This window comes from Miniopterus schreibersii, assembly GCF_964146895.1.
Source record: "Miniopterus schreibersii genome assembly, chromosome: 12".
Lineage (NCBI taxonomy): Eukaryota > Metazoa > Chordata > Mammalia > Chiroptera > Miniopteridae > Miniopterus > Miniopterus schreibersii.
In genome coordinates this window covers 68,922,911-68,948,689 of record NC_138112.1, presented here as the reverse complement: position 1 = coordinate 68,948,689, position 25,779 = coordinate 68,922,911, and the positions used below count along the sequence as shown (strand labels likewise).

At 53.3% G+C, this 25,779-nt stretch overlaps 1 protein-coding gene across 2 annotated transcripts in view; it reads left to right on the top strand.

Moving 5' to 3' along the window:
• EHD1 (EH domain containing 1) overlaps nt 1-24,323 on the top strand; it is a 29,350-nt gene extending 5,027 nt beyond the window's left edge. The window contains exons 2-6 of one of the 2 annotated variants that reach the window (XM_081153475.1): nt 2,681-3,107; nt 8,109-8,206; nt 18,962-19,374; nt 21,648-21,812; nt 22,250-24,323. In XM_081153475.1, coding sequence (XP_081009601.1) covers nt 2,704-3,107; nt 8,109-8,206; nt 18,962-19,374; nt 21,648-21,812; nt 22,250-22,774 — 1,605 coding nt within the window. In that variant the 5' untranslated portion in view covers nt 2,681-2,703 and the 3' untranslated portion in view covers nt 22,775-24,323. Of the gene's footprint in view, nt 1-2,400; nt 3,108-8,108; nt 8,207-18,961; nt 19,375-21,647; nt 21,813-22,249 lie in introns of those variants that run through there. The other variant, XM_081153476.1, reaches the window with a different exon arrangement.
• Nucleotides 24,324-25,779: the final 1,456 nt, after the last annotated feature.

The following is a 25,779-nucleotide window of genomic DNA, read 5'->3' as shown; positions in this document are numbered from 1 at the left end:
ATTTTTCTGCCATATTTGGAGAAAAACCCCATTTTTTTTTTTTTTTTTAGGGGCCTGGTAGATACTTCTCTAGACCAGGCCCTCCTGGGACTGAGCAAAAGGGACTCTGAGGGAAAGCAGGGGGCCCCTTTCTGCTGGCTGAGTGCAGTCTCTGAGGAGGCTGGGTTTTGCAGGTGTGTTCGTGAATTTGAAAGAAGAAAAAATACTGGGAGTGCAGGGTGGACATCATTTCTGATATAAAAGGAAATATCTGAACCCTTCCCTCAATCTTTTCCCCGGGACGCGGGCAAAGACAGAAAGTGAAACAGAGAAACCAAAAGTGAAATGGTTCATTCACAGTTCACACAACTTTCTCATCCAACAGAGCTACTTTACTCAAAAAACAGAACGAAAGAAAGTTAGGCCATGTTCCCAGTCTGGGGCATTACTAGAAAAGGAAGCTGCCAGGATCTAGGTGCCAACTCTGTGAAACTGGGGAACCTAATATCCGCCCATTTGAGCCTCATGAGGGAGAAAGATCCCCTCTTCCAGCCCTTTGAGCTCCTTAGAGAAAATCAAGTGGCCATACAGAGACAACAGGGTCTGGGTTTCGTTTATAAATAACCCAGGAACATTTTGTTTTCAATTTTATAGGGCTGGGCTTTCCCAACACACAGCGCTCTGGGGAGATATGCAAACCATGGTGGGTCAGTCTGAGCGCTGCCGGGACCCAGCTCCTTAAAACCACATTCAAGCCACTGAACAACCACCTCTTTCAGGATCCTCAGCCCCGGGCCCTTCCCTGGAACAGCCCAGAAGTTGCATCTCCGGGGTGGACCCCTCAAAGTGCCATGTAGGAGGCAAGTCCTTTGGCTCTAAGGCCGACCCAGGAAGTCTGAACAGGGCCTGCCGGAGGTTCCTGGTCACCAGCTGGCACACAGCCTTATGGTAACAGCCTGCCTAGGAGTCTCAATATCCTCTTTTGAGGAGAAAGCTAAAAAAAGTCTTACGGCTTTTTATCACATGTCTTACTGTGATTGATGAAAAGATGGGAATGAAATCCAAATAAAAGAGGTAAATCAGGGACCTAAGAGTGCAGGCAGGGCTCTCTAATGCTTAGAGAACAGGGGAAGGCAATCAATTTAACATTACTTATCCCCTCAGAAGGCACCGAGGCCTGACTCTCTAAGGGGTGGGTGACCAAACCTCACATCTTGCCCCCTCTGGCTTCCACTTGACCCTGCTCCCCTAATATTCTGCTTGTTCTCAGATTTGAGTTCCTGCCTCTGTCCCCTTAGCATGACAGTCTGCTTTCTTCCCTGATATAGGCGCCCAGCCCTCCAGGCTCCCACATTTCCCAGAAGCCAGAAAGTTGGAGATGAGGCCTCCAAGTTCCCAAGTACATTTTAGATCTGTCCAGGAGCCCTCCAGGATCCCCTCCTGCACTTTGGTATCCTGTAATGGTTACATAACAATCACAGTCCCCAAAGCTCTGACATCACCCAGTGAAGATTCTCACCAACCTGGACAGCCATGGGGACCTATGTGTGGCCAGGGATGATGGCAGGGGAATGAGCCTAGTGGAACAGCCAAGAACTGGTAGGTCAGAGTGAAAAAATGGTAACTGGTGGTGACCTTGAGAGGAAAGCAGAAGTATTTGGGCTTTTTAATTCCCCCAAAGTTCCCACAAGATTTCACTGTTGCCCATTTCCCCTCCTCCCCACATAGGGAATTTCCTCTTCCTCAGAACTCATGTGGCCAGAGGGCCTCAGCTTCCTCTTTACGCTCCCACCTTCCCATAGATGCAGCCTCCTTAAGGAGGTTGTCTCTTCTCCCCGGATGCTGTCGTCCATCTCCCAGTTCCCAGCCCCTTTGGCCCGAGGGGATGTCACCCCTTGCGGCTAGTCAGACTTTCCCCACGGCCTCCTCTCCCTCCCCGTTTTTCTTTGCCCAGTCACTCCCCGCCTGGGATGTTCAGCTTCCTCTACAACCTCTTGCTTGCCACTCCCTCTCCCAAAGCGAAGATGCGCGGATGAGAGGAAGTGTCGGGAAAGCAGGGGCGAGAGGAGAGGAGGAGGCCAGGAGGCCTCCGGGGGTCGTCCCAACTTTCAGGGGGTTCTGAGCCCGTGGGAGGAGGAGGACCGTCTTGGGGGTAATTGCGGGTGGGGTGCGCAGTCAGGGAGCTGGGGTGTTTAACTGGGCGTCTCGCGCACGCTGGAAGGCACGCAAGCCCCACGGACCTCCTCGCGACTCCCGCTTCCCGCCTTTCCCACCACAGTACTTCTGGGAGCCGCCCACTAATGTGAGGCTAAACAAGTGTGGTTGCCATGGCACCCGGGCCAGGGGCTGGAAGCCGAGCAAGCGGCGCTCGCGAGATTTGAAATTGGCCAATGGGAGATGGGGAAGGGAAGACGTGGCGTGGGGTCCGCTGGCCCGGCTCTCCCTCCCCTCCCCCTCCCAGTTCCCTGCCCCCCGGCGGCGCGCCCGCCCGAACGCGGAGAACGGCCTTATAAAGGGCGCTGGACCGGGCGCGCTCTTCATTCCGCAGAGGGCGCTGCACGGCCTGTGACGTGCGCCTGCGCAGTACCGGCCCCTCCCCGCCCCTTGCCCCGCCGCCCCGCCGCTTCCCCGCCCCTCCGCCGGCCGGGCCCCGCCTCGGCTGCGCGCCTTCACCCAGCTCCAGCCGCCGCTCTGCCCGCAGCAACCAGCCCGGTCTCCGGCAGCATGTTCAGCTGGGTGAGCAAGGATGCCCGCCGCAAGAAGGAGCCGGAGCTCTTCCAGACGGTGGCCGAAGGGCTGCGGCAGCTGTACTCGCAGAAGCTGCTGCCCCTGGAGGAGCACTACCGCTTCCACGAGTTCCACTCGCCGGCTCTGGAGGACGCCGACTTCGACAACAAGCCCATGGTGCTGCTCGTGGGCCAGTACAGCACGGGCAAGACCACCTTCATCCGGCACTTGATCGAGCAGGACTTCCCGGGGATGCGCATCGGGCCCGAGCCCACCACGGACTCCTTCATCGCCGTCATGCACGGCCCCACCGAGGGCGTGGTGCCGGGCAACGCGCTCGTCGTGGACCCGCGGCGCCCCTTCCGCAAGCTCAATGCCTTCGGCAACGCCTTCCTCAACAGGTACTCACCCCACGCCCTGGGGAGCTGCGGGGACGACCGGAGCTCCGACCCCGCACTCTGGTCCCGACCCTCCCGTGGCCGCCGCCCCGCTGTCCTTTGTCTTCAAGGCTCTGGCGAGACCCTCAGCGACCACTCCCTGAGACGGGACTGGGTCCCCTGCCACTTCATAGAAAACCCAACTGTGGTTCTGGGAGTGCGCGTCATCGGCTTCCCCGGCTTCTGTCACCCCCCCCCCCCCGAATTTTCTAGGTTATCAGTTTAACTCCCAACCCACACCGCTATCCCCGCAGATTCCAGCTCCCCTTCCCTCCGAACCAGGGGTTAGTCATGTCTCCACATCCTTCCCCCAGACTGGACGCACTTAATTCATTCAAACCACCCCTTCCTCCCTCGAGGATCTGTTTCTTAAGTGGAAAAATATGGTGAAACTTTTAGCCATTCCTTTTGCTGGTGTGCTGTGCTGTCCGTCCCCTGGGGCCGGTGGTTTTTGTAGAACAGGGAGGATCTGGCTGTAGCCTGCGGAGTTTGGGGCTGCAGGCAGATGGAGTTGTGCTGCCTTAAGGGTTACAGGAAGCAGCATCAAGTGGTGACCCTGGGAGCCCTGGAATGAGATTTGGACCCGGAGTCCCTCTGTAGACTCACTGGGAGCTTCCTTAACCTACTTGAGCCTCAGTTCCCTTAGTTAAATGGGTGAAACTTGCCTTCTCATGATGAGAGTAATCAGTCCTCCAAGATTCTAACCTTCACGATGCTATGAATGAAACACATTGACCTCCTTTCTAAGGAGCGCAACAGCCAAACTCACTTTAAAAAAATTGTTTATTGATTTTTTTCTTTTAGAGAGAAACATCAGTTTGTTGTTCCACTTGTATATTCATTGGTTGATCCTTTTTTTTTTTTTTTTTTAACTATATCTTTATTGATTTCAGAGAGAGAAAGGGGGAGAGAGAGAGAAACATCAATGAGTCAATGAGTCATTGATCGGCTGCCTCCTGCACGTACCCTACTGGGGGATTGAGCCCAGAACCTGGGCATGTGCCCTGACCGGGAATTGAACTGAGATCTCCTGGATAATAATTGATGCTCAATCTCTGAGCCACACCAGCCAGGCTCATTGGTTGATTCTTGTATCTGCCCTAAAGGGGAATGGAACCTGCAACTTTGGAGTATGGGGACAATGCTCTAACCAACTGAACTACTTGGCCAAACTCATTTTTCTGTAAAGGAACTCGGAGGCCCTAGACAGTGTTCTTTTTTTTTCTCTTTTTTTTTTTCTTTTTTTTTCAAATCCTCACCCGAGGGTATTTTTTCCATTGCTTTTTCAGAGAGAGTGGAAGGGAGAAAGAGAGGGAGAGAGGGAGAGAAACATCGATGTGAGAGAGACACATCGATTGGTTGCCTCCCACACGTGCAGAGATCGAGCCTGCAACCAAGGTACATGCCCTTGGCTGTAATTGAACCCAGGACCCTTTAGTCCGAGGGCCAATGCTCTAACCACTGAACCAAACCAGCTAGTCAGTGTTCTTAAAATCCTCCCCCCCGCCCACCCTCATGGTGCATACCAAGGGACTTCACAGATCTGCCCTCTCTGACACTTCCCATTCCAGGAGGAGTGACTCGACATGCCTTTTGAGGTCTGGGTCTGGGTAAGAACCTTGACTCGCCTTCCAGGTCTCCACCCTGTATGATCACATTCCTTTCCAGACACTGTCCAACTGCACAGGGTGGACCAGCTCGCCCCCAGTCCAAGCTGGGGCCAGGCCTGTCCAGTCAGAGCTGACCATTAACGGAGGAGACAGGCTACTGTTGTCTTTTTGCCCTTTTCAGGCCTTTAAGACTGTCTTCCTATTTTATAGCTGATGGCATAAAGGGCCTGAGTTGAATTAAAGCCCTTTGGTGAGGGCTCCTGAAGAGGCACGGCCCTCTTAGCCTGGAGCCTCTCTCCGGAGGATGCTGGTGTTTTAGAATTATTGTGTCTATAGATAGGGGATTGGCTCAGACTCTTAGCTGGTGGGTGCGGTGCAATCTTGTGGAAAATTTGGCTGCTATGCTGGGAATTCCAAGCATTATTAGGTCTCTTCTTTCACACAGAACTTTGTGAAGCTAGAAGGAAGGGTAGCGATACCTACCTAATTTGCTCCTGGGTCTCCACTTCTGCTTGTGATCGCAAACCTTGTTTTGAAAGGAGAAATGGGTATATGGCTTGTTTTTTTTTGGTTGTTGTTATTTTTTAAATTGATTTTGGAGGGAGAGAGAAATGCTGCTGTTCCACCCAATCCATGCATTCATTTGTTGATTCTTGTATGTGCCCTGACCAGGGATCTAACCCGCAACCTTGGCATATTGGGACGACGCTCTGACCAACTGAGCTACCTGGCCAAGGCATATGGCCTGTTTTCTGAATTTGTAGACTGAAAGTTTCAGAGCTAGAAGGGATCTCCGACATCTAGTTCATCCACCTCATTAGTTCAGGAAACTAATTGTCCCCTGAGCCAGATGGATTTGTCAAGCTCACCTAGCAAGGGGATGCAGTGCTGACTGTGTTTGCTCAGCAAGTTGCTGCTGCTTCTACCCCACAAAAAGAGCAATTCAGGAGTGCTGGGCACCAGACAGGTACTTTGATGATGTTGGTGCCCTAGGATCCGACAACCACACTTGTTTCCTTCTTGCCACCACCTCATCTCCAGAGGGTCCCCAAATGCTAATGACCCTGCCAAAAGGGCCCTTATTAGCTAAGGGCGGGGCACATGGGTTTGTATTGGGGCAGAGGCCTGAGCTTTGTCAGCCTGTGCCTCCTGGCCAGCCAGGGCACACAAAGGGGGCTCTTCTCTGGCTGACACAGCCTCTCCCAGTGCTCTTAAAGAGACTCATTGAGTCATGAACTTGACTTTCCAGCCTTTTCCCCCTAAGTGGCTGTTTTAAGACAAAAATCAGATGGAGCAGACTGAGGGAGGCAGGGCACAGTCAGGATGCCCTAAGATCATCCTGTGAAAACTCATTGTGTAACTGTTACCGCCCACTTGTAGTGTAGAGTGAAATCTGTGCATCCTTGTTTGTGAGAAGGGATGGGATGGGTGGATGCATCTGTACTGCCTGCTCCCCTTCATGTTTTCCACCACAGAGCAATTGTCCCCCCCTTTTTAAATTAAGTTTATTGGGGTGACAGTTGTTTCTGGGTCCTACAGATTACTCACCAGGCTTATTTGCAAGGCTTTTTTTTCTTTAAGATTTTAAAATTGATTTTTAGAGAGAGAGGAAGGGGGAGAGAGAAAAAAAAGAGAAACATCAGTGTGAGAGTAGAACATCGCGATCAGCCACCACCTGCACGCTCTGTACCGGGGATCAAGCCCACACCTGGGCATGTACCTGACCAGTATTCGAACTAGCAGCCTTTCAGTGCACTGGAGGACACCCAACCAACTGAGCCACACCGGCCAGGGCTACCCAGAGCCAGTCATACTTGGGATCCTTCTATTTGGTCTTCTCCCCAGTGACTACTTTCCCTAGCAGGAGCCCCAGGCCTGGCACACAGTTGTTTACAGCACACGGGCTCTGCTGCTGGCACTAGGGAGGATGAGGTCCAAGGTTTGCTCACCTTGTGGGTCAGCTGGTTTTGCTCTGTTGTGTTTGTAGACAGCACCTTTCACCCTTAGTCTGCAGGCCACTGGTCCACCTGGGAGGTGGGACCAAAAGGGGAAGTTAATCAGCTCAGTTTCCTCCCTATTGTTGGAAAGGCAGCTTTAGGCCCAAGTCCTATGGACATTGGGTCAGTGTTTTCTTTGCTTACAGTACCTTTTTCAGAGAAGTTTTAAAAGGAGACTATTCTGTGTCCAATCAAGAATCTCTGCTATCAGTTGGGAGAGCCCCTTGCTGTTCTGGGATGTTCTAAGTCCAGTGGTAACTTAGGCATACACAGCTAAGCCCCCACTCATGAGTTGCTAGCCTCTCCATGGCTTCATTCTTCATTCTTCCTCTGCAGGCTTTGACTTTCAGAAAATGGTGTCTACTTCTCTGCCCCACCAACCAGCCTGTGTGGTCCTCCAGCTTTCACTGGCCACCCACTGCAGTCCTTTACCCCAAGGAGCTGAGCGGAAGGGAAGGGCTGGGCCCAGCAGCAGTGGGAAAGGACCTTCTCTCTTCGGTGTATGGAAATGTAGCCAGTGGTGCCCTGGCCGGCGTGGCTCGGTTGAGCGTCATCTCATGCATCAAAAGAGTGGCTGGTTCAATTCCCAGTCATGGCACATGCCCAGGTTGTGGGCTTGATCCCCAGTAGAGGGCGTGCAGGAGGCAGCCAATCGATGTTTCTCACATTTGTGTTTCTCTCCCTCTCTCTTCTCTCTAAAATCAATAACATATTTTAAAAAAAGAGATGTAGTCAGTGGTTAGAAATTATAAGTTGTAATAAGGAATCCCACGGTTCCTGTGTCACCCTTCTGCTTCCTTTCTGGGACTGAATGGTGACTTAGGCTCATGCAGTTCTCACTAACACATCAGCAACTTGAGCGCTGAACTTTTGAACTCTGGAGGAAAGCTCATGTGAGGGATGTGCTGATGTGGGTCAGTTTGAGTTTGCTGGTTGGATATCAGTTAAGAAAATATGTACAGCCCGGCCGGGCATGGCTCAGCGGTTGAGCATTGACTTAGGATCCAGGAGATCAAGGTTTGATTCCCAGTCAGGGCATGTGCCCGGGTTGCAGGCTCGATCCTTAGTGGGGGGCCTACAGGAGGCAGCCGATCAATGACTCTCATCATTGATGTTTCTGTCTTTCCCTTCCTCTCTCTCTGAAATCAATAAAGATAAATCAATAAAGATATTAAAAAATATGTGTACAGTCTGTTGGCCACTCCTGGAAACTAAGATGATAGAAAACCTCCATTAAGTTTCTTGCTCTTGGAAAGGAAGCAGAGGTTGTGATGGAGCAGAGAAAGCACCACTGGGCCCTCTAGAGCAGCGATAACTGAGTATTGACTGCCCTCTTCCCGGCTCTTGCTCCTGTGCAGGTTCATGTGCGCCCAGCTGCCCAACCCGGTCTTGGATAGCATAAGCATCATCGACACTCCTGGGATTCTGTCTGGAGAGAAACAGCGCATCAGCAGAGGTAAACAGGCTGTGACACAGCCTGGGGCACCTGTGGTGGTCAGACTACTTTCATCTAATGTCTGTGATGTGGCCCAGATGACACCCTTGAGGTCTGTTCCAGCCCAAGTGAGAGCTCATTTCCCATTGGCCCTGTGTGTCCACAGTGCTTTGAGCCCTGACAGGCAGGAGCTGCTTTCTTCCTTGGCTCCTTTGCTAAAGTTACAAGAGCTGTCAGGTGAAACCACTGGCAATGTTGTGTGGGTTTCATGCTTTCCAGCCCCTGGGGCATGCTGGGAAAGAAGACAGGATTGGGAGATGGGGCCTCAGGCTGGCTGTGAGGTCATAGAAAATTACTTAGTATCTGGGCTCCAAGGTACCTCAGCTAGCATTGCTGACTGAATGAGCCAGCCCCTGGCTCCTTGGGCTCACTCACTTTGTATTTAAAAGCTTTGTCTCCCAATGGCATATACATTCCTACTGAGTCCTGCAGGCCTGTGAGAGAACGGTTGGACTTCAACAAGCCACCAAGAGGAGATTCGGGCAGGAATTTGTTAAATGTTTAGGGGCTAGTGGAAATGTGTTTAAGTTGCTTAAATGTTAGTGAGCAGCAGCCTCCCTGCGTGCTGTGCATGGCAGAAGGTATTGCCCGGCCAGGTGTGGCTCAGCGGTTGAGCTGCGACCCAGGATCCAGGCGATCAGGGTTTGATTCCCGGTCAGGGCACATGCCTGGGTTGTGGGCTCGATCAATGACTCTCATCATTGATGTTTCTATCTCTCTCTCTCCCTCTCCTTTCCTCTTTCTGAAATCAATAAAGGTATATTTAAAAAAAAAAAGAAGAAGAAGAAGAAAGTATTAGTGCACCAGGCCCATTTGAGTTGTGTAAATTGGTTCGATTTTGCCAAACTTTTCTGAAGATCTGGTTCAGGATGTGCCTGAATTGGGTTCTATTTCTGCTGCCCCACCCCACCCCCACCCCACTTTGTAGAAGGGAGGGGAGGTCGGGGCCTAGGGGAGCATGAGGGCAGTCAGATGATATCTGGCAGACCAGAAGTGAAGCCTGCAGCTGCAAATGTGAAAATGAAACGAGAGCAAACTCAGAGAGGGGTTGAGGACAACGGAGCAGTTTGTTTATCCTCGACTTGCAAATTTTTCCTGCACCCTTTTTTCCCCTCTGAGCCGCCCAGCATTGATGAGCTTTGCAGCCAAAGCCCACGGCCTGAGGTTTGGGGGTGTGTGTGCTGTGGCTGTGAGGGGGGCCCAGTCACCGGTGCTGAGAAACCTTGCTTGTTTTCCTTCCCAGGCTGCGGGCATCAGAGCTACTGAACCTGCTCTAGGAGTTCAAGAGAGCACATTTAGGGACCCCTTTTAAAAGGCGAGGACCAGTTTTCTCTTATTGCTGTTACTGTTCCAACCTGGTTTTAAGAAAATGCCTGATAAGCTAAAGCCTTGTCATTTGCCAAATTAAGGCTAGAAAAGCTGAATCAGTTACTCTTAAAGGGAAAGACCCACAAAGGGGAATTTATGTCCAATCTCCCTCCAGTGTTGCGCTATCCTAGAGGGACTTTCTTTGAGCCTCTTTAGAGCTGTCTTTTTAATGACCTGGAGGAGTAAATGGGGCTTTTGACTGGGGGCCACCTCTGGGCTTTGCACAATGCTCCCAGCCCCAGGGGCCAGTCAGTGTACATATCTTTGGATAAGGGACAGTAACTCACAAAAAGAGGCTTATCTCCCCAGAATGCCACCCTCAGTGTGGCCTTCAGAACTGGGAGTTAAGATATCTGAGAGGAAGAATTTAGGGTTCTTGTGGCCCCTGTTGTCACGGAAAGGGGAACTCAGAAACAGCTCTTTTCTACCAGTGCTGGGAATTCCCCTGCTGGGCTGTCTTTGACACTTCAGCTTGTTTTTAGACCTTAGCTGGCTCAAAAGTTGGGAGTGTATGTCTTGATGCATTAGGTACCCAGGTCCTGTCTGGTGGGATGTTACCGTCCCCTGCCTCTCCTCTCCCCAGAGCAGTGCCTCACCGTGCCCTCCAGTAACATAGAGTGCATTGGACTGAGGACGGGGAACACTTAGCGTGCAAGGCAGCCCTGGCCCTCAAGCTGCCCGTGCAGATGGCAGAGACCTGGAGAAGGAAGCCAGTAGGATGGGCTCCAGTAGCTTTCCACCCAGCTCCCCCAGTGAGCCCCGCCTATTCCTCTCCAGGTGTAAGGTGTTGGTCCCTCGAAGTCCCTGGGCAGCCACAGAAGGCCTCCCCAGCCCATCATGGACAGGAAGGAGGGCGGCTTAAAGATAAGCGCCCAGCCAGGGTGGGGTAGCTCAGTTGGTTAGAGTGTCTTCCTGATACCCCAGGGTTGTGGGTTCAATCACTGGTCAGGGCACATACAAGAACCAGCCAATGAAAGCTTAAATAAGTGGAACAACAAAAATTGATGTTTTTCTCTCTCTTCCTTTCTCTCGAAAATCAATTTTAAAAAATTACAATAAAGATAAGTGCATTGTTCTGATTGGCAATGGGCTTTCCCTATGAAATATCGAGACATCAAACTGATTTTACCATTTCTTTCCCTCCATAACTCTGAAGGTCTTAGTTTAAAGTATTTTACTGAAAGTCACCAAGTTGGGATTAGCTCTGGAATATGTTTGGTTGTCAGCATGTTAGCAGCAGGAGAAAGTCCATCATGCGGGGCCTTTTAGATGTGCTGGGAGTGGGTCCAGGGGTGGTGACCACTGGGTGGATGGAAAAGGAGTGGATTTCTCCTTGAGGCCCCACCCATCGGTTATTGCAAAGGTCCCGTGTTGCCTTGTCCAGCAGGGGAAGTCAGAGTAGGGCAGTGTGTTCCAGGCTCCCTGGGACTGCCTCTCTGCTCCCTTTGCTGATGGCGGGGAAAGCAGGCGTTTCCCTCCCAGAAGGATAGAGCCAGCAGAAATCCTGAGTCCGGGGCAAGCAGTGTAAGCCAGGTCTGTGGTCTGCCAGCCTCGCTCCCTGGAAACAACATCCTTCTGGAAGCTGCATGTGCATTCGAGTTGCTCATTATATCTGCTTCCATTTCCCACCCTGCCTGCCTGGTTCCTCCTGACTTTTGCCCCATGGTCCCTAACATGTGCAGGAGATGCTGTCTGGAAGATAAGGTAAGACCCGTACAGGCCCAAAGCAGTCAGGACATAGCCCAGGCTCTGCGAGAGACCCCTGAGAATCCTACGGGGTTCTCGGGCTGCACTTCCCTGTTGTGCTAATCTCCTGAGTGACTTTAAAGATAACATTCTCCTGTGTCAGCAGAGAAAGTGACCTGTGGACACCATGTTCATTCCCGGGTACTTCCTGTGTGACAGACCAAGGCGTTCCAAAGGGTGCCTGGGGCTGCCTGGGCTGGTGCCCTTGGTTCTCCGACTGCTGGACGCCTGCATGGTTACATCAGGGACCTTGGTAGCAGCGGTGGGAGGCACCCTCAGGTGGAAGTCCCAGCCCAGGAGGCAGGGACCCAGCCAGTGTGCTCTCTGCCATTGTCACTATGTGGCTGTGAGCTGAGCCGGAACTTGGGAGTTGTGTCAGCAGTGAAGTGGTGTTTAGACTTGGATTAGGACATCAGAGCCCAGCTGGCCTTGTGCCTGGCTTTCTGCCACGTGAACCCACTCCACGTACTTGTCACAGCAGCTGCACCTAGGAGGAAGCTGTTGCTTTTCAGAAGAGGAAACGGAGGCTTAGCAAAGTTGAGTAATTTGCCCAGGTGACACACAGGCTAGCATGGGTCGGCGCTAGGATTGGAACCCAGCAGAAGCGCTCACACTGCACTGTGCTGAGAGAGGGTGATCTGGGGTGAAGGAGCCCCTGAGAACTTGGATCAGACAAGTCTTTGACCTTCTTAGGTCATTACTGTGCAGCGCTCCTGAGCTCTCTTAAGTGCTTCTCTCCTAGCCTGAGATCAGAATGGACCTGAGGTCCGGGGCTTTGAACAGCAATGCTGGGATCTTCTTTTCCAGTTCTCTGCCTCCAGCCAGAAATTGCCTCTCAGGCCATCCATGCAACATTACTAGGAGCCCTGACCAAGGCTCGCTGGTCCCTTGGGTTCTCACTGTCCCTGGTTCTCAGGCTCTGTCTAAGACCAGGAGGTGCCTGCTCCTTCATCGTCAGGTATGGCCTCCCCAGGTGTCCCTTCCCACTGACCCTCATGCTGACCATCTCCTGAGATGCCCCACCCCTAAAAGCCCTCCAGGCCAGAGTTCCACCAGTGTTTTTCAGTTCCTAGAATGCTTCATTAGGTTGTCCAAAAGCCTGGTATAAGGCTGAGTGCTGCGTGCCTCCTGGCTTGCCAGTGCCCAGTGCACAGCTAATAACAGAAGGTTCCAGTTCCAGGTCAGTACTAGGGGCCAAGGGCCCCCGCAGTTGCTGCAGCCTCTGGAGCCGCACCAGTAAAACAAGACAGTAATAGAGCCTGTCGTTCTTGTCAGCGTTATAGGCATTTCCAGGTAGAAAGCTCTCGCTGCAGTGCCTAGTACACAATTAAATGTCCTACAAATGTCAGCTGATTGAAAATAAAGACACTGGAAAATCCAGGAATTCCCAGACTTTGATGCGAAAGAAATTCCAAGATTTTGATGAGGAACGCCTTTTTCTGAATCACATCTCAAGGAGCTGGAGGGTGGGGAAGCACTGACTCAGCAGGGTTTCCCTTCAAATTGCAGGTCCTCTGGGCGCTCGGCCCCAGTGCAGCTACCTTCTAAAAGCCTTCCTCTCACCATCACCCCCACTGCCCCCACCCTCTCCAGCCAGACAGCTTTTGGCCCAGCCCTGGATGGGAATGCGCTCAACTCTGCCGAGGGGCGTGGGCTGCTCTGCCAGCAGAGGAGTGGTACCAGCTGGTGCCAGCACTCGGCACCTGTTCCCAGGCTGCCGGCCCGAGGGCCTGCAAATGTTCGGTTTATATTTGGAGTACAAGACATTTTTCATGCATTAGAAGCAGTCATTGCCTACACACCCATCAGAATCTGAGTTTGAGTACAAAGTACAGATCCTGTTAGTAAATACTAGCAAACATTTACCAAGAGCTTACAGTGTGCCAGGCGCTTACTCGATGCCCGCAGCAGCGCCATGAGGTCGAAATATCTATCAGTTCACGTTACAGATGAGGAAACGGGCTCAGAGAGGGAATGTGGCCTTGCTAGGGTCACACCGGTTGTTGAGTAGAATGGGAACCTGACTCCAGAGTCCATCTGTCCTTCCCTCTGGCCCTGTCCTTTTGTAGTGTTGGGTCAGGTTTACTGAGGTCTACATTGTATATGGTGACATTCACCTTAAAAAAGGTGTACAGCTTTCTGAAGCAGCCATGTGACCACCACCGTGACCTAGTAAGATAGACTATTTTTATCACCTTGGAAAGTTCCCTGCGACCCCTTGTCACTCCTGATCCCAGGCAACCCACTAATCTGGTACTTGTCCCTCAAGTTCTGCCTTTTCCAGAACATCATTAGTGAAATCGTACAGTCTGCATCTGCTGTTTGTCTGCTTTCACTTGGCCTGTGCTCCCGTGGTCCATCAGGAACTCAGTACCAGGGTTTGCCCCTTTTGTTGCTGTGTTGTCCCATCCTGTGGATGCACCGTCATGTCATCCATTCAGCTGTTGAAGGGTTTCCAGTGTGGGGCAGTTTTGAATAAAGCTGCTATAAACATTTGTGTACAGTGCAAATTTTAATTTCTTAATTTATCTTGGGCAAACGCCTAGGAGTGGGGAGGCCCCTTTCTCCTCACGGCTGTGCTCCACTGGAAAAGTCCTTAAGAGCTTTAGCTTAAGTAGGCTCAGGAACAAGCCCTCCCAGTGTCAGTTCTCAGCCCTTTACTCTCTATTTTGCTCTCCTGGGCCCAGCACCAGTTGGAAACGTGTGAGATGGAAAGCTGGTAAGAAATATCCAGGCCCACGCAGCTTGAATGGCAGGAAACAGAAGTTGATTGGAGACAAACCCTCTATTGTTCATGTTCTAGAGACTTTTGGAATGTATGAAGCAGTTTTTCCCCCGGCTGCTGGAACTGCCTGTGTGTGGAGGCTGCTGGGACAGGTTGAGGAGGCATCAATCGCCCTGCTGCCTCTGCACCTCAGGTGCCAGGAGGGGAAAGCATGGTTTGTGCGAAGTCAGACCCCCTCAGGAGGCCACCTGTGAGGCAGAAGGGGACCAGAGGAGGTTCAGGAACCCAGCCAAGGTGAGGGCCTCCTTCCGCACAGCCTGATGGGCGCCACCTTTCTCCTATTTTCCCCCACCCCAGGACGCTGTGTGTGGGGGAGGGGTTAAGACTTATCTTTAAGTCACAGTTCAGCGGCATTAAGGACATTCACACTGTTGTACACCCGTCACCATCCACCTCCGGAACCTTCTCCTCTTCCCAAAAGGAACCTCTTCCCCATTAAACACTGACCCCCTTCTCCCTCCTTCACCCCTGATGGCCGCCTCTAGGTCCCTCCTGTGAGTGGAGTTGTACAGTGTTTGTCCTTTGTGACTGGCTTGTTACCTCACAACGTCCGAGCCAGAGCCGGCCCCCGTCAGAGACGGCCCGGCGTCTGCTTGCACTGCGGGCTCGGCCTTTTCTTTCCAGCTTACCCCTCAGGCTGCACTCTTTGTGTCCTTCGTGGGAGCTGCAGACCGGGGTCCCATCTCTGTGGCTGGGGCAGTTTTCTCTTTCACCAGGGATGCCACGACTTCCCACTTGCTGTGGAATCGCTGTGCATTCCATGGTGTCTGATGCCCGATTGGGAGGCTAAATGTATCGGCTCACTGAGGCTGGCCTCTAGTGTGTCCCACAGCCTGAAGGCTCACTGCCTTAGGCAGCCCTGGGCGGCAGGGATTGGCAAACTCCTCTCTGTGTTTGTCACCTGCCGCAGAGGTCCAGGCTGAGTGGTGGCTGTGGCCGCCTGGCCAGTGGGACGGACTTGATTGGTGCTCTTGGTGCTGCAGCTGTGCCTCTAGCCCTCGGTTGCCTGTCAAGTGACCATTTCTGAAGCCCGGTGGGCTTCGGTGGGCTAAGGGGCACTGGGTGGGCCTGGCTGTGGCTGCCGCCGCCTGGTTGTTGAAGCTCACACACCTGCGATGAAATCACACAAGCTCAGTGTTGGGACCCTTTTCATGACCTGTGGGTGGAATTGGCCAGCCATTGTGTCTCTCTCACCAAAAGTGTTTTCCATAATAAACAGGAAATTTCATTCACCTGCAAAAACTGGACTTCACTGTGTTGGCTCCCAGTTGAGGTGTTGGCGAGCAGCAGTGTGCGGGCGGCGGGGGCTCGGCTGGGGGCTCAGACCTGCAGGCAGTGACTTGGGTGCCTCACTCCACCTCCCCCTTTCTCCCCATCTTGCTCTTGGTCCCCCACCATTGGGGGAAGGGAGAGGCCACGTTGGATGGAGTGTGGGGGTGACCTCAGCTCCCCGCCGTTGTCCTCACTCCTGGGCCAAAGCTAACTTGGGCTCAAGCCCAGCCCATCAGGGCGCCCCCGTTCCCAATGCCTTAGTTTTGGCATCGCTGCCTCCCCAGCTGTGTGACTCTGGTCATTTGAACTTGTGTTTGTCTGAGGACAAATAGTTTGATGAAGGGAGAAGTTGGCCCTCATTTTTGCTGAAAGGGAGCTGCTGTTCAGTCCTGAGTCATCACTTTTTCAGCGCTGACCTGCCGGTCCCAGAGCCAGCCATAAAAAGTGGCAGCAGCGTGGCCTGGGCAGGCCCTGCAGACTCCCCAGCCTGGTACAGCTGCCACTCCCTGCCCCACTTTCCTCAGCCTGCTCCTCAGCCTTCCTTTCTGGTTTTCTGCTGACAGCTTCGCTCTGGGCGTCCTCTCCGTGGCTCTGGGACCCAGCTGTGCAATGTGCTGGGGCCACAGGGACTTGTACTTTGGAACCTGCAGCCTGTGAGGGGACTTGCTCCTTGCCCTGCCATACCAAGCACGGGAGTCTGGTGGCCTTGCCCTTTCCAACCAGTTCCCCGTTGAGTGGCTGCTTCTGCTCAGAACACACTATTTCCCGGTGCTCTGGGTGGGAGAGGGTTGTACATCGCTGCCCTGGAGAGGCTGCCTTCCAAGTGGACAGAAGCAGTGGATTTGGGATCTTCCTTGAGTTACGTTGTCTTGCCACGGCACAAAAGCTGGCCTCTGGCCTCAGAGCCGGACTCAACATTTGTCGCTCTTAGTTCTTGACCCGTGATGCAATGCCAGGCTGCTTGTCCCTTGTTCCAGTGGGCCCCGTCACCTCTCCCCTTGCCTGCCCAACTCACGGAAGTCATTCCAGTGCCCAGGCCTGTGCTGGGAGCCCAGCGTGTTGCCTCACGTTACCCTCCCATGATCTGTGAAGGAGGAACAGGCTAAGAACGAGTAACTCACAAGTTAAGAACTTAGCCCTGGCCCATCTTGCTCAGTGGTTAGAGCGTCGGCCTGTGGACTGAAGGGTGCTGGGTTCGATTCTGCCAAGGCACGTACTTCAGTTGCAGGCTCGATCCCTGGCCCTGGTCGGGGCTTGTGCGGGAGGCAACCAGTTGATGTGTCTCACATCGATGTTTCTCTCCCCCTCCCCCCCTTCCTTCCACTCTCTCTGAAAGAGCAATGGAAAAAATATTCCTTGAGTGAGGATTATAAAAAAAAAAGTTAAGAATGTAAGGTCACACCCGGCCAGCATGGCTCAGAGGTTGAACATGGACCTAGGATCCAGGAGATCACGGTTCGATTCCAGGTCAGGGCACATGCCTGGGTTGTGGGCTCGATCCCCAGTAAGGGGAGTGCAGGAGGCAGCTGATCGATGACACTCTCAGCATTGATGTTTCTATCTCCCTTTCTCTGAAATCAATAAAGATATATATATTTTTAAATTAAAAAAAAAAAAAGAACTTAAGGTCGCAAAGTCAGTGGCTGGAGCTGGGAGTTGAGTCCATAGCTATCTTCTTTAAAAGCCTGTGTTTTCTGAGTGCTTAGTGTGGGGAGAGGCTGGGAACACTGTGGCTTCAGGCGCGCAGACAGATCTGAAGCACACTTGAACCTGGGGGCCTGGCAACCAGGATGTTTATCCAACCAGGCAGGGGGCCAGGGTTCTGGCCCAGTGGAGGTGGCAGCCTCTTGGGAGCCAGGCTGTGGACTTGCACTCGGCCCTGGGGCTTGGCATTACTGCACAGCTTCTGAAGGAGAGGGACTGCCCTCCTCATGGTACTGTAGGTCACGCTGGGCCTTTTCTTCACACTGTCCTTTTCTTTGCTCTCCTCCTCTATCTGCTTGCTTTTCTGTTCCCACAGTCTAGAAAATGCAGGTTTGAATCCCCACTTGGCTGGGGGGTAGAAGTTGGTTTGGCTAGTTTCTGGACAATGTCCCTGGCTCTTCGCCATAGGAATGGCTTCTCTGACTAATTCTCTGGAGCTTGGCTGCACCCTGGGAAGTACTGGTGGTTCCTAAGGGGGTCGGCCTACATTTGGGTGGCCCATGGGTAGCAGGTGAAGAACCAGGAGATGGAGCCTAGGGACAGGAGGCTTGCCCAGAATCACCCAAGAGGAAATGGCAGCGCAGGGGCTGGGACCCAGGCTTCCCAAAGACTCTTAGATCATTGTTTCCATGTAGGTTCCCAACTCTCCTTGGGAGTCCTAAAAGGTGAGAAACAGAATTTTCACTTCTTCAGGGGGCTGTGGAAGAAACATTTTGAAGAACTATAACTACAACATAGGATACAAATTAAACTGCCCTTACAGAAACCCCAAAACCCACTGGCTTAAAGCTGATGTCAGGTAGCTGTGTGATTATGTGAAAGATGATAGTCCAGCAAGGCTGCCCTGGACGCTCAACTGTCATCCTGAACGCAAGGTAACTGCTTCAGCTCCTGTCATCACGTGTGTACATTCCAGTCCTCGGGAGAGGGAAAAACGACAAAGGGTCCATACTCCTTTTGGTGCTCATTGCTGTTGCCAGCCAGCTGCGGGGCAGTGAATCCAGCTGAAACAGGACAGTTCTGTTATTAAAAGGAAGAATTGCCATTAGCGCTCTGCCACGGATGGCATTGGTCGGTGGGAACCAGCTGTGAACGGAGTGGAAAGCTAGAGTTCAGTCTGCCACTTTGTTTTAGAGAAGTGTTTAAGACTTATCGAGGGAAGTGGTTTGTCACACTTCACAAGCTCGCTGTAGAGCAGAGGTCAGGAAACTTTTCTGTCGGGGTCAGAGACTAAATATATTTGGCTTTTGCAGGCCTTACGGTCTGTCGCAACAACTGAACTCAGCCATTGTAGATAAATGTGACCATAGGCAGTAGAGCTTGGTGGCTGTGTAGCTTCATTTATAGAAGCAGGTGGTAGGCTAGATTTCGCCCTGGAGCTGTAGTTTGCCAGCGCCTGTTGTAGAGAATACATGAGATTCCTGCAGAACCGAGCCTGGACAGGTAGCGGTGGCAGATAGTATTGTTGTTTTTTGCTGTCACTGCTGTGCCAGGGCACCTGGCTGGCATCACCTGAGTCTGCCCTTGCCACACGGTGCTGAGCCGTGCTGCTGGGGTCTCCTCACTCTTGCCATAGTCTGACCCACTTTAGAGCTTGGGCTTTGTGTCTTCCTTTGCATTATTTATTTTCTAAGCATCTCTTAATGCCAGGTGCTGCGTGGGTGAGGGCACTACCATGGTGGGTACAGAAATGGAGGGACCTGATGACCCTGCCCTCAGGGTGCTGTGCTGTCCATGTGAGTACATTCTAGAAATTTAAATGACCTCAGGTGGAGAGGTACCAGGCTAGGTCCAAGCTGCCTGTTGCCTAGGGCCCCTGACTCACCTTTCTCTTCCCACAGGGTACGACTTCGCGGCTGTCCTCGAGTGGTTCGCCGAGCGGGTTGACCGCATCATCCTGCTCTTTGACGCCCACAAGCTGGACATCTCCGACGAGTTCTCAGAAGTCATCAAGGCCCTCAAGAACCACGAGGACAAGATCCGCGTGGTGCTGAACAAGGCCGACCAGATCGAGACCCAGCAGCTGATGCGGGTGTACGGGGCCCTCATGTGGTCGCTGGGGAAGATCATCAATACTCCCGAGGTGGTCAGGGTCTACATCGGCTCCTTCTGGTCTCACCCACTCCTCATCCCCGACAACCGCAAGCTCTTCGAGGCCGAGGAGCAGGATCTCTTTAAAGACATCCAGTCTCTGCCCCGGAACGCTGCCCTCAGGAAGCTCAATGACCTGATCAAGAGGGCGAGGCTGGCCAAGGTAGACTGGGGTGGGGCATGGCCTACTCTTGGGTGGGCCAGGACCTGCTCCTGGGTGGGCTCTTGCGCTGGGACTGCCACTGGAGCCTGGGGATTGGTCTGCCCTGCCTTTTGGGATGCCCAAGACCCATCTCTGCAGACTTCCAGCCACAACCCCATTGCACTGTCAACCAGCCCTTTCTCTGCACCTGTGGGCACAGGCTTTTTTTAAGTGAGGTTCTTAATGCACATAAACCTGAAAATGGTAGGTACCACTGTACCATCAACAGCCTAGGGAGTGGAAGTGGGGGGTGGGGGTGCAGTTTAAGGCCTCATGCACTTCCCCTCTTAGGTCTCTTGAGCACTGAAGTATACTCAGCAGGTGCTGGTGCTTGGGGACTCAGAGGGGACTAACAAGTCCCCACCCTTAAGGCACTGCTCAGCCATAAGGGGGAAGCATACAGCATATAAAGCACATTTGGGGAGACCATGGGCCCAAGAATTTGGACTCTCAGGGCCTTGCCAGGCACATGAGACCCTGGGGTGACTGAGCTGGGAAATGAAGGTTAGTGCCACCAGTGGACCCTTCCAACACAGAACAATAGAACATGTTCCCTGAGGACATCTGATTTGGAATAGTGCCAAGTCTTGAACCTGCCTGGGTAAGTCTTCAGGCTGGGTCAGTGTGCACATGAGGGTCACTGATCCTCCTGGCACCAGAGCTCGGCCATCAGCCCCGGCTGGTGCATCACAAGTTCTCTAATGAAACTCCATGGACAGCAGGGTGGCATGCAGAGGATAGGAAGGCAGTGTGGGAGTGTTTCAACTTTGGAGAAGGCAGTTCTGTGGCCAGTGAAATGGTCACCCTAGGCTCCTGAGTATCACAGGACTGAGGAATGGGGCTTCCCAGCTGGGCAGCAGGCCCTGTCCTGGGAGAGCCGAGAAGAGCCCTGCAGGCCATGTTCCTGCCTCCAGGGAGCTGACTGCCAGGGTGTAGCCCTGAGACTTTGAGACTCCACCATGGACAGAACACAGTGGCCCAGGGCACCCATACTGTCTTGAGACCTGGCGTCAGGTAGCATTTGGCCTGAGCAATGGGAACTGACCCTCATCCTTTACCACTGGGCTGTGTCTCCTCCCTGGGGACCCAGAGGGCCGGACCAGCAGATCAGAGCTTGCTGGAAGATAGGTTCTTGGCCCCACCTGTGCTCTGAGAACCAGAGTCTGCATTTGAACAGAACCCCTGGTGGTCTGTATACCTAGTGAAATTGCAGAGGCCTGCTCTGGAGGACACAGGACTGCATGTTTTTCTAGATACATCACTTCTAGAACCTTCCTGGTGAGTGCAGCTCATTCTAAGAAAGGAACCTGTGAGAAAACCTGAGTAATTGGTTCCTGGTCTCAAAGAGCCCAGGGACACCCTGAGCTGAAGGAGGACATGCAGTGAATGGAGAAGAGACTGGTCCAGCCCTGCTGTGACCCAGCCTCCTACCAGGACAGAACAAAGGGCAGACTTGGTCGCCTGCTCGTTTACAGAAAGGGTTGTGTCATCTGGCCTGAAGGCACACTGAGTCACCATGCCTGGGAAACCCCGTGGTCTCCAATCTTGTTCCCCACCTGCTGTTCCTTTTCCTGGAGTGAGTGGCTGTCTGGCTGACTCTCTGGCCTGGGACACTGTGTGACTGACCTGCTTCCCTTGGGCCACTCTCAGCCAGGTTCCTGGCCCAGGGCAGATGGGCTGGTTGGCAGAGGGAATTTGATGGGGTGGGGTCTGGGAGAAGGTGGCAAGGCTGGCTGGCTGGCTGCAGACCTCCTTGCTGGACATTGTCAAGGCAGAGGATTTGAAGGGCTGGTGCCTCGGAGGGTTGTCAACCTTACCCCCCGATGTGGGGAACTGTGTGCCGCCTTGAATTGGCAAATGTCTAAGCAAGGTATTAAAGCTGACATAAAGCTTGAAACATCTGGGAAAAGCCTTGTGGGATTTTTCTAATCCTTAGTCATCCCTGTGGCTTTCATATTGACAAAGTGGAGCATAATTCAGGCTATGTTGGAGTTTTATGACCTCGATGTGAGTGTTCACGTTTGCACATGCAGGATGGTGAGGGCCCTGCACATCTGCCACGTGGAGGGGCTGCTGGGGGAGGGAGGCTGTGTGGAGAAGCAGGGCGTGGGCTTTGGACTGCTTTTGGCCTCTCAGGTTATAGCCCCAGCTTTGTGGGGCAACCCAGGCACGACCATGCTCCTGACAAGGTGTCCAGGAAGCCCCTGACATCCGCCCCTTCCCTGTCTTCACAGGTTCACGCCTACATCATCAGCTCCCTCAAGAAGGAGATGCCCAATGTCTTCGGTAAAGAGAGCAAAAAGAAAGAGCTGGTGAGCAACCTGGGAGAGATCTACTTGAAGATTGAGCGGGAGCATCAGATCTCTCCCGGCGACTTCCCCAACCTCCGCAAGATGCAGGTACGACGTCCCGCACCCTCAGCAGGCTGGTGGCCATTAGGGTATGAGCAAGGCCTGGGGCAGTGGGTCTCCATGGGGTGGGGGCTCCCAAAATGGAAGCAGCTGGGTTAGTCATCAGCCTGAATTGAAGAAGTTGACACAGGTCCTGAGGGGAATGGGGTGACAGCCGGGGCAGTGGGAAGATGGACTTCGCCAGGCACTCTGGCGTCATCCCAGTTCATTCTCTCCATAGCCCTGCAAGGAAGGGACTGCTTTTACCTTCCAGTTTACAGACTAGGGTCCAAGGCCCAGTGGAGTTGCTCAAGTTGCCGGAGCTGTGAAGTAGCTGGGGCTGTGACGAGGAGCCCGCTCTTTCTCTTGGGAACCCTTGCTTTGCTCACTCCACCTGGAGTCTGAGAGGGACCCAACTCACCCTTCTTCCTCCCCACCCACCACAGGAACTCCTGCAGACTCAGGACTTCAGCAAGTTCCAGGTTCTGAAGCCCAAGCTGCTGGACACAGTGGATGACATGCTGGCCAACGACATCGCCCGGCTCATGGTGATGGTGCGCCAGGAGGAGTCCCTGATGCCCTCCCAGGCCGTGAAGGGTGGCGCCTTTGATGGCACCATGAACGGGCCTTTCGGGCACGGCTATGGCGAGGGGGCCGGTGAAGGCATAGATGACATCGAGTGGGTGGTAGGCAAGGACAAGCCCACCTATGACGAGATCTTCTACACTCTGTCGCCCGTCAATGGCAAGATCACAGGCGCCAATGCCAAGAAGGAGATGGTGAAGTCCAAGCTGCCCAATACAGTGCTGGGGAAGATCTGGAAGCTGGCTGATGTGGACAAGGACGGGCTGCTGGACGATGAGGAGTTTGCCCTGGCCAACCACCTCATCAAAGTCAAGCTGGAGGGCCACGAGCTGCCCTCTGACCTCCCCCCGCACCTGATCCCACCCTCCAAGCGGAGGCTCGAGTGACCACCCAGCCCCATGCGTCCAGCCCTCTCAGAGCCTGGCCAGGCAGACTGGGGGGAGGGAAGGCTCACCAGTTCTCAAGGTCCATAAAGACTGAGTGGCTGTTTCCTCAGCTCTTGAAAAGGAAAACCACCATCTTTCTTTTAAAGGCTGTTCCTTGGCCCAGCAAGGGAGGTAGGGGTAATACTTGGATGTGAATGATGGAATTTTATGCACAAGAACTATGGATATTTTTAATATATAACATTAGAGGCGGCCTTCTTTCTTGCCTCCTCCGTCTGACAGCCCCAATGCCTTCATGCAAACAGCTCTGTCCCCCCCATCCTTGCCTCCTGCTCTGGCTGTACAGTACTTACTGCCCCGTGACCACTCCCAGCTCACCCCTCCTGGCAGCTGCCGGGCACGGGGCCTCGTGTAGGCAGGAATGACTGGATCACGTTTATTTCTAAGCTGAGTATTGTTTCTTCGGGCCAGTGGCTTCCTCCCCATGCTCCCGGGCTCCGTTTGTTCTTGTGCCTTTTGCCACCCCTCAGCCCCCTGTGCGCAGGTCCTGCTCTTTGCTCATAGCCTCCCACCCCTCACTTGGCAGTCACAAAGGCAAAGCCCAGCTGCCTCCTTTGGGGGGGTCAGAGGGATGGGTGGGTGTGAAAGAAAACATCTTCCAGAAAATATATAAGCTAGTTTGGGTTCTGTAAAAGTAACACCTTTTATACTTGACCGAATTTTCCAGTAACTTCCCAACCACTCGTTCAGAAACTGTGATTTTTGTCTTGCTTCCCACACCAACCGGGGCAGCTCCACCCAGGAGCCATTAGACGGGTGCGTGCAGAGCTCCCGCCGCCAGGGACCCCAGAGGGGTGTTTTCTGCTGCACCCTTTCACTTTCCTGGGACATTCTAGTGCACCTCCCTGCCCCACCTTTGGGTGGGTGCTAGGTCCTCATGAACTTGGTATGGCTTGGTGCTCCAGCCTCAGCCTAATGGCCAGAGACCGGAGACAACCCACCTCTTCCCTCTTTCAGCCCCTCATTTCCCAGGAAAGCCCTCTCCTGCCTTCCCTCCGTTGAGCAAAGGAAGGTGGCTCATAACTGGGATGCCCTCAGAACAACCCCCTCCCCAGGCTGAGCAATAAACATGAGGCAGTGAGGGGCCAGTTGAGGCCACCTCACCGTTTTGCCTCGGCTGGGCTGCCTGAGCACAGCTTTGGGGGCCTGGACATACTTGCTGGAGCCGTCATCACAGCCACTGTGGCAGGGGGAAGCAGGCTTCCCATCAGGCACTCCCATGGGGGTCTCAGGGACTCCACTCTGACCTCTCCAACCCGCCCACCCGCCCAGGGCTGCTCTCCAGGCTTCCGTCTGCTGGGTCCAAGTGGCCAGGAACTGGCCTGGCTATGTCCAGCCGGCCTCGGCCCGCCATTCCGTACGGTATCAGGAGAGGATGAAGGTGCACCGTCGAGAATTCACTGTTTCAGATGCAGTGGCTTACCCACATTCGTCTGTGGGAAGAAAAGCAACTAAGACTTTTTCTCGCATTAAAAGTTTAACTGCTGAAGCTGCTTCTGGTGCTTTGTTCTCTCCCAGGGCCTGCTCCCCACAGTGCCTGCTGGGGCACTGGCAAAGCATTTGGGGAGCCAAGATGCCAGCAGGGACAGATTGGTATGTGCCCAGTCATGCTCAACTCTGGCAGCTACTGCCTTCTCTTAATAGACGCCTGCAAACAGGGCTGATGACCCCCTTCCCTTGTGCCCAGTGGGGGCTGAGCAGTGGTTTATTTGAGAGGATGGGGTGAGGTTGGGAGAACCTCTGATGACAGAACTAGGCTACCTGCCCTGGGGTTGGGAAGAAGGTACCTGCTTTGTATGATCACAGCATCTCCTACAACCTGGGCCCCGCCCTTGACATGGACAGACAGGTGGGTGCCCATGGGCTCTGGGCCCCTCCCTTGACATGGACAGACAGGTGGGCACCCATGGGGCTCTGGGCACTGGGAGGGGTCAAGTAGACGGGTTGACTGGACTTCGTGCTAGGCCCAGGGGGGTTTAGATTCAGTGAAGCTGGTATTCAGACCAGTGACAAAAATACAATTACTAAGGGTGGGGCCAGCCATGTTACAGATGGGGGTAGGGAGCTGCTTGTACCAGCAGAGGGAAGGAGACAAATTGGGAGCTGATGCACCATGGAAGGGTTTAGACTTGTGTAATCGGTGGAGCGAGCTCCAGGCACACTTGTGGCAAAAGACAGTAAATGAACAGGTGCCTGTGACCCTGACAGCCAGGTTGTGTGTGTCAGTCCACCTGGCAGCCCTCTAGGCACCACTCAGAGAGTTTGCCTTGTACAGGTTTTACCTTGACCCTCATAATGGGGAGATGTTTTCCCCAATTTCATAGCCGAGAACCTGAGACAGGAGGGCAGCTGTACAAGACGAGATTCGAACCTTGTCTGCCTGACTCCAGGATGTGAGCCCCACAAGTCTCTAATCCAAAGTACCCTTTCAAAGGAAAAAACCAAGTTTACAGCTCAACTCCCCCCATCCCCAATTCTACAGCTATAAACTCAGATTTGAGGAACCCACATGGAAGATTAAAAAGATCAAATGTGCCTAGCTGGCATGGCTGTGGTTGAGTATTGACCCATGATCCACGAGATCGAGGTTCAATTCCTGGTCAGGGCACATGCCTGGGTTGTGGGTTCAATTCCCAGCAGGGGGCATGCAGGAGGCAGCCAATCAATGACTCTCCTCATTGATGTTTCTCTCTCTCTCTGAAGTCAATAAAAATGTATTTTTAAAAAAGATTAAATTCTATCACTGCAGCCTGGGGCCCTGAAGGCTTGGCACAGCGCCTCAATTTCCAGGGTCACCCAGGAGGTGCAGAATGCTCATTCAAGCTGATGGAACACAAAACACAGAATTTAGAGTTCTCATGGAGCGTGAGAGCAGCACTGCCTGGCTGCTCTGCCCCTTCACTGAGCCCACTGCCTCGGGGCTTTCCTGTCTGTCCCACCCTTAG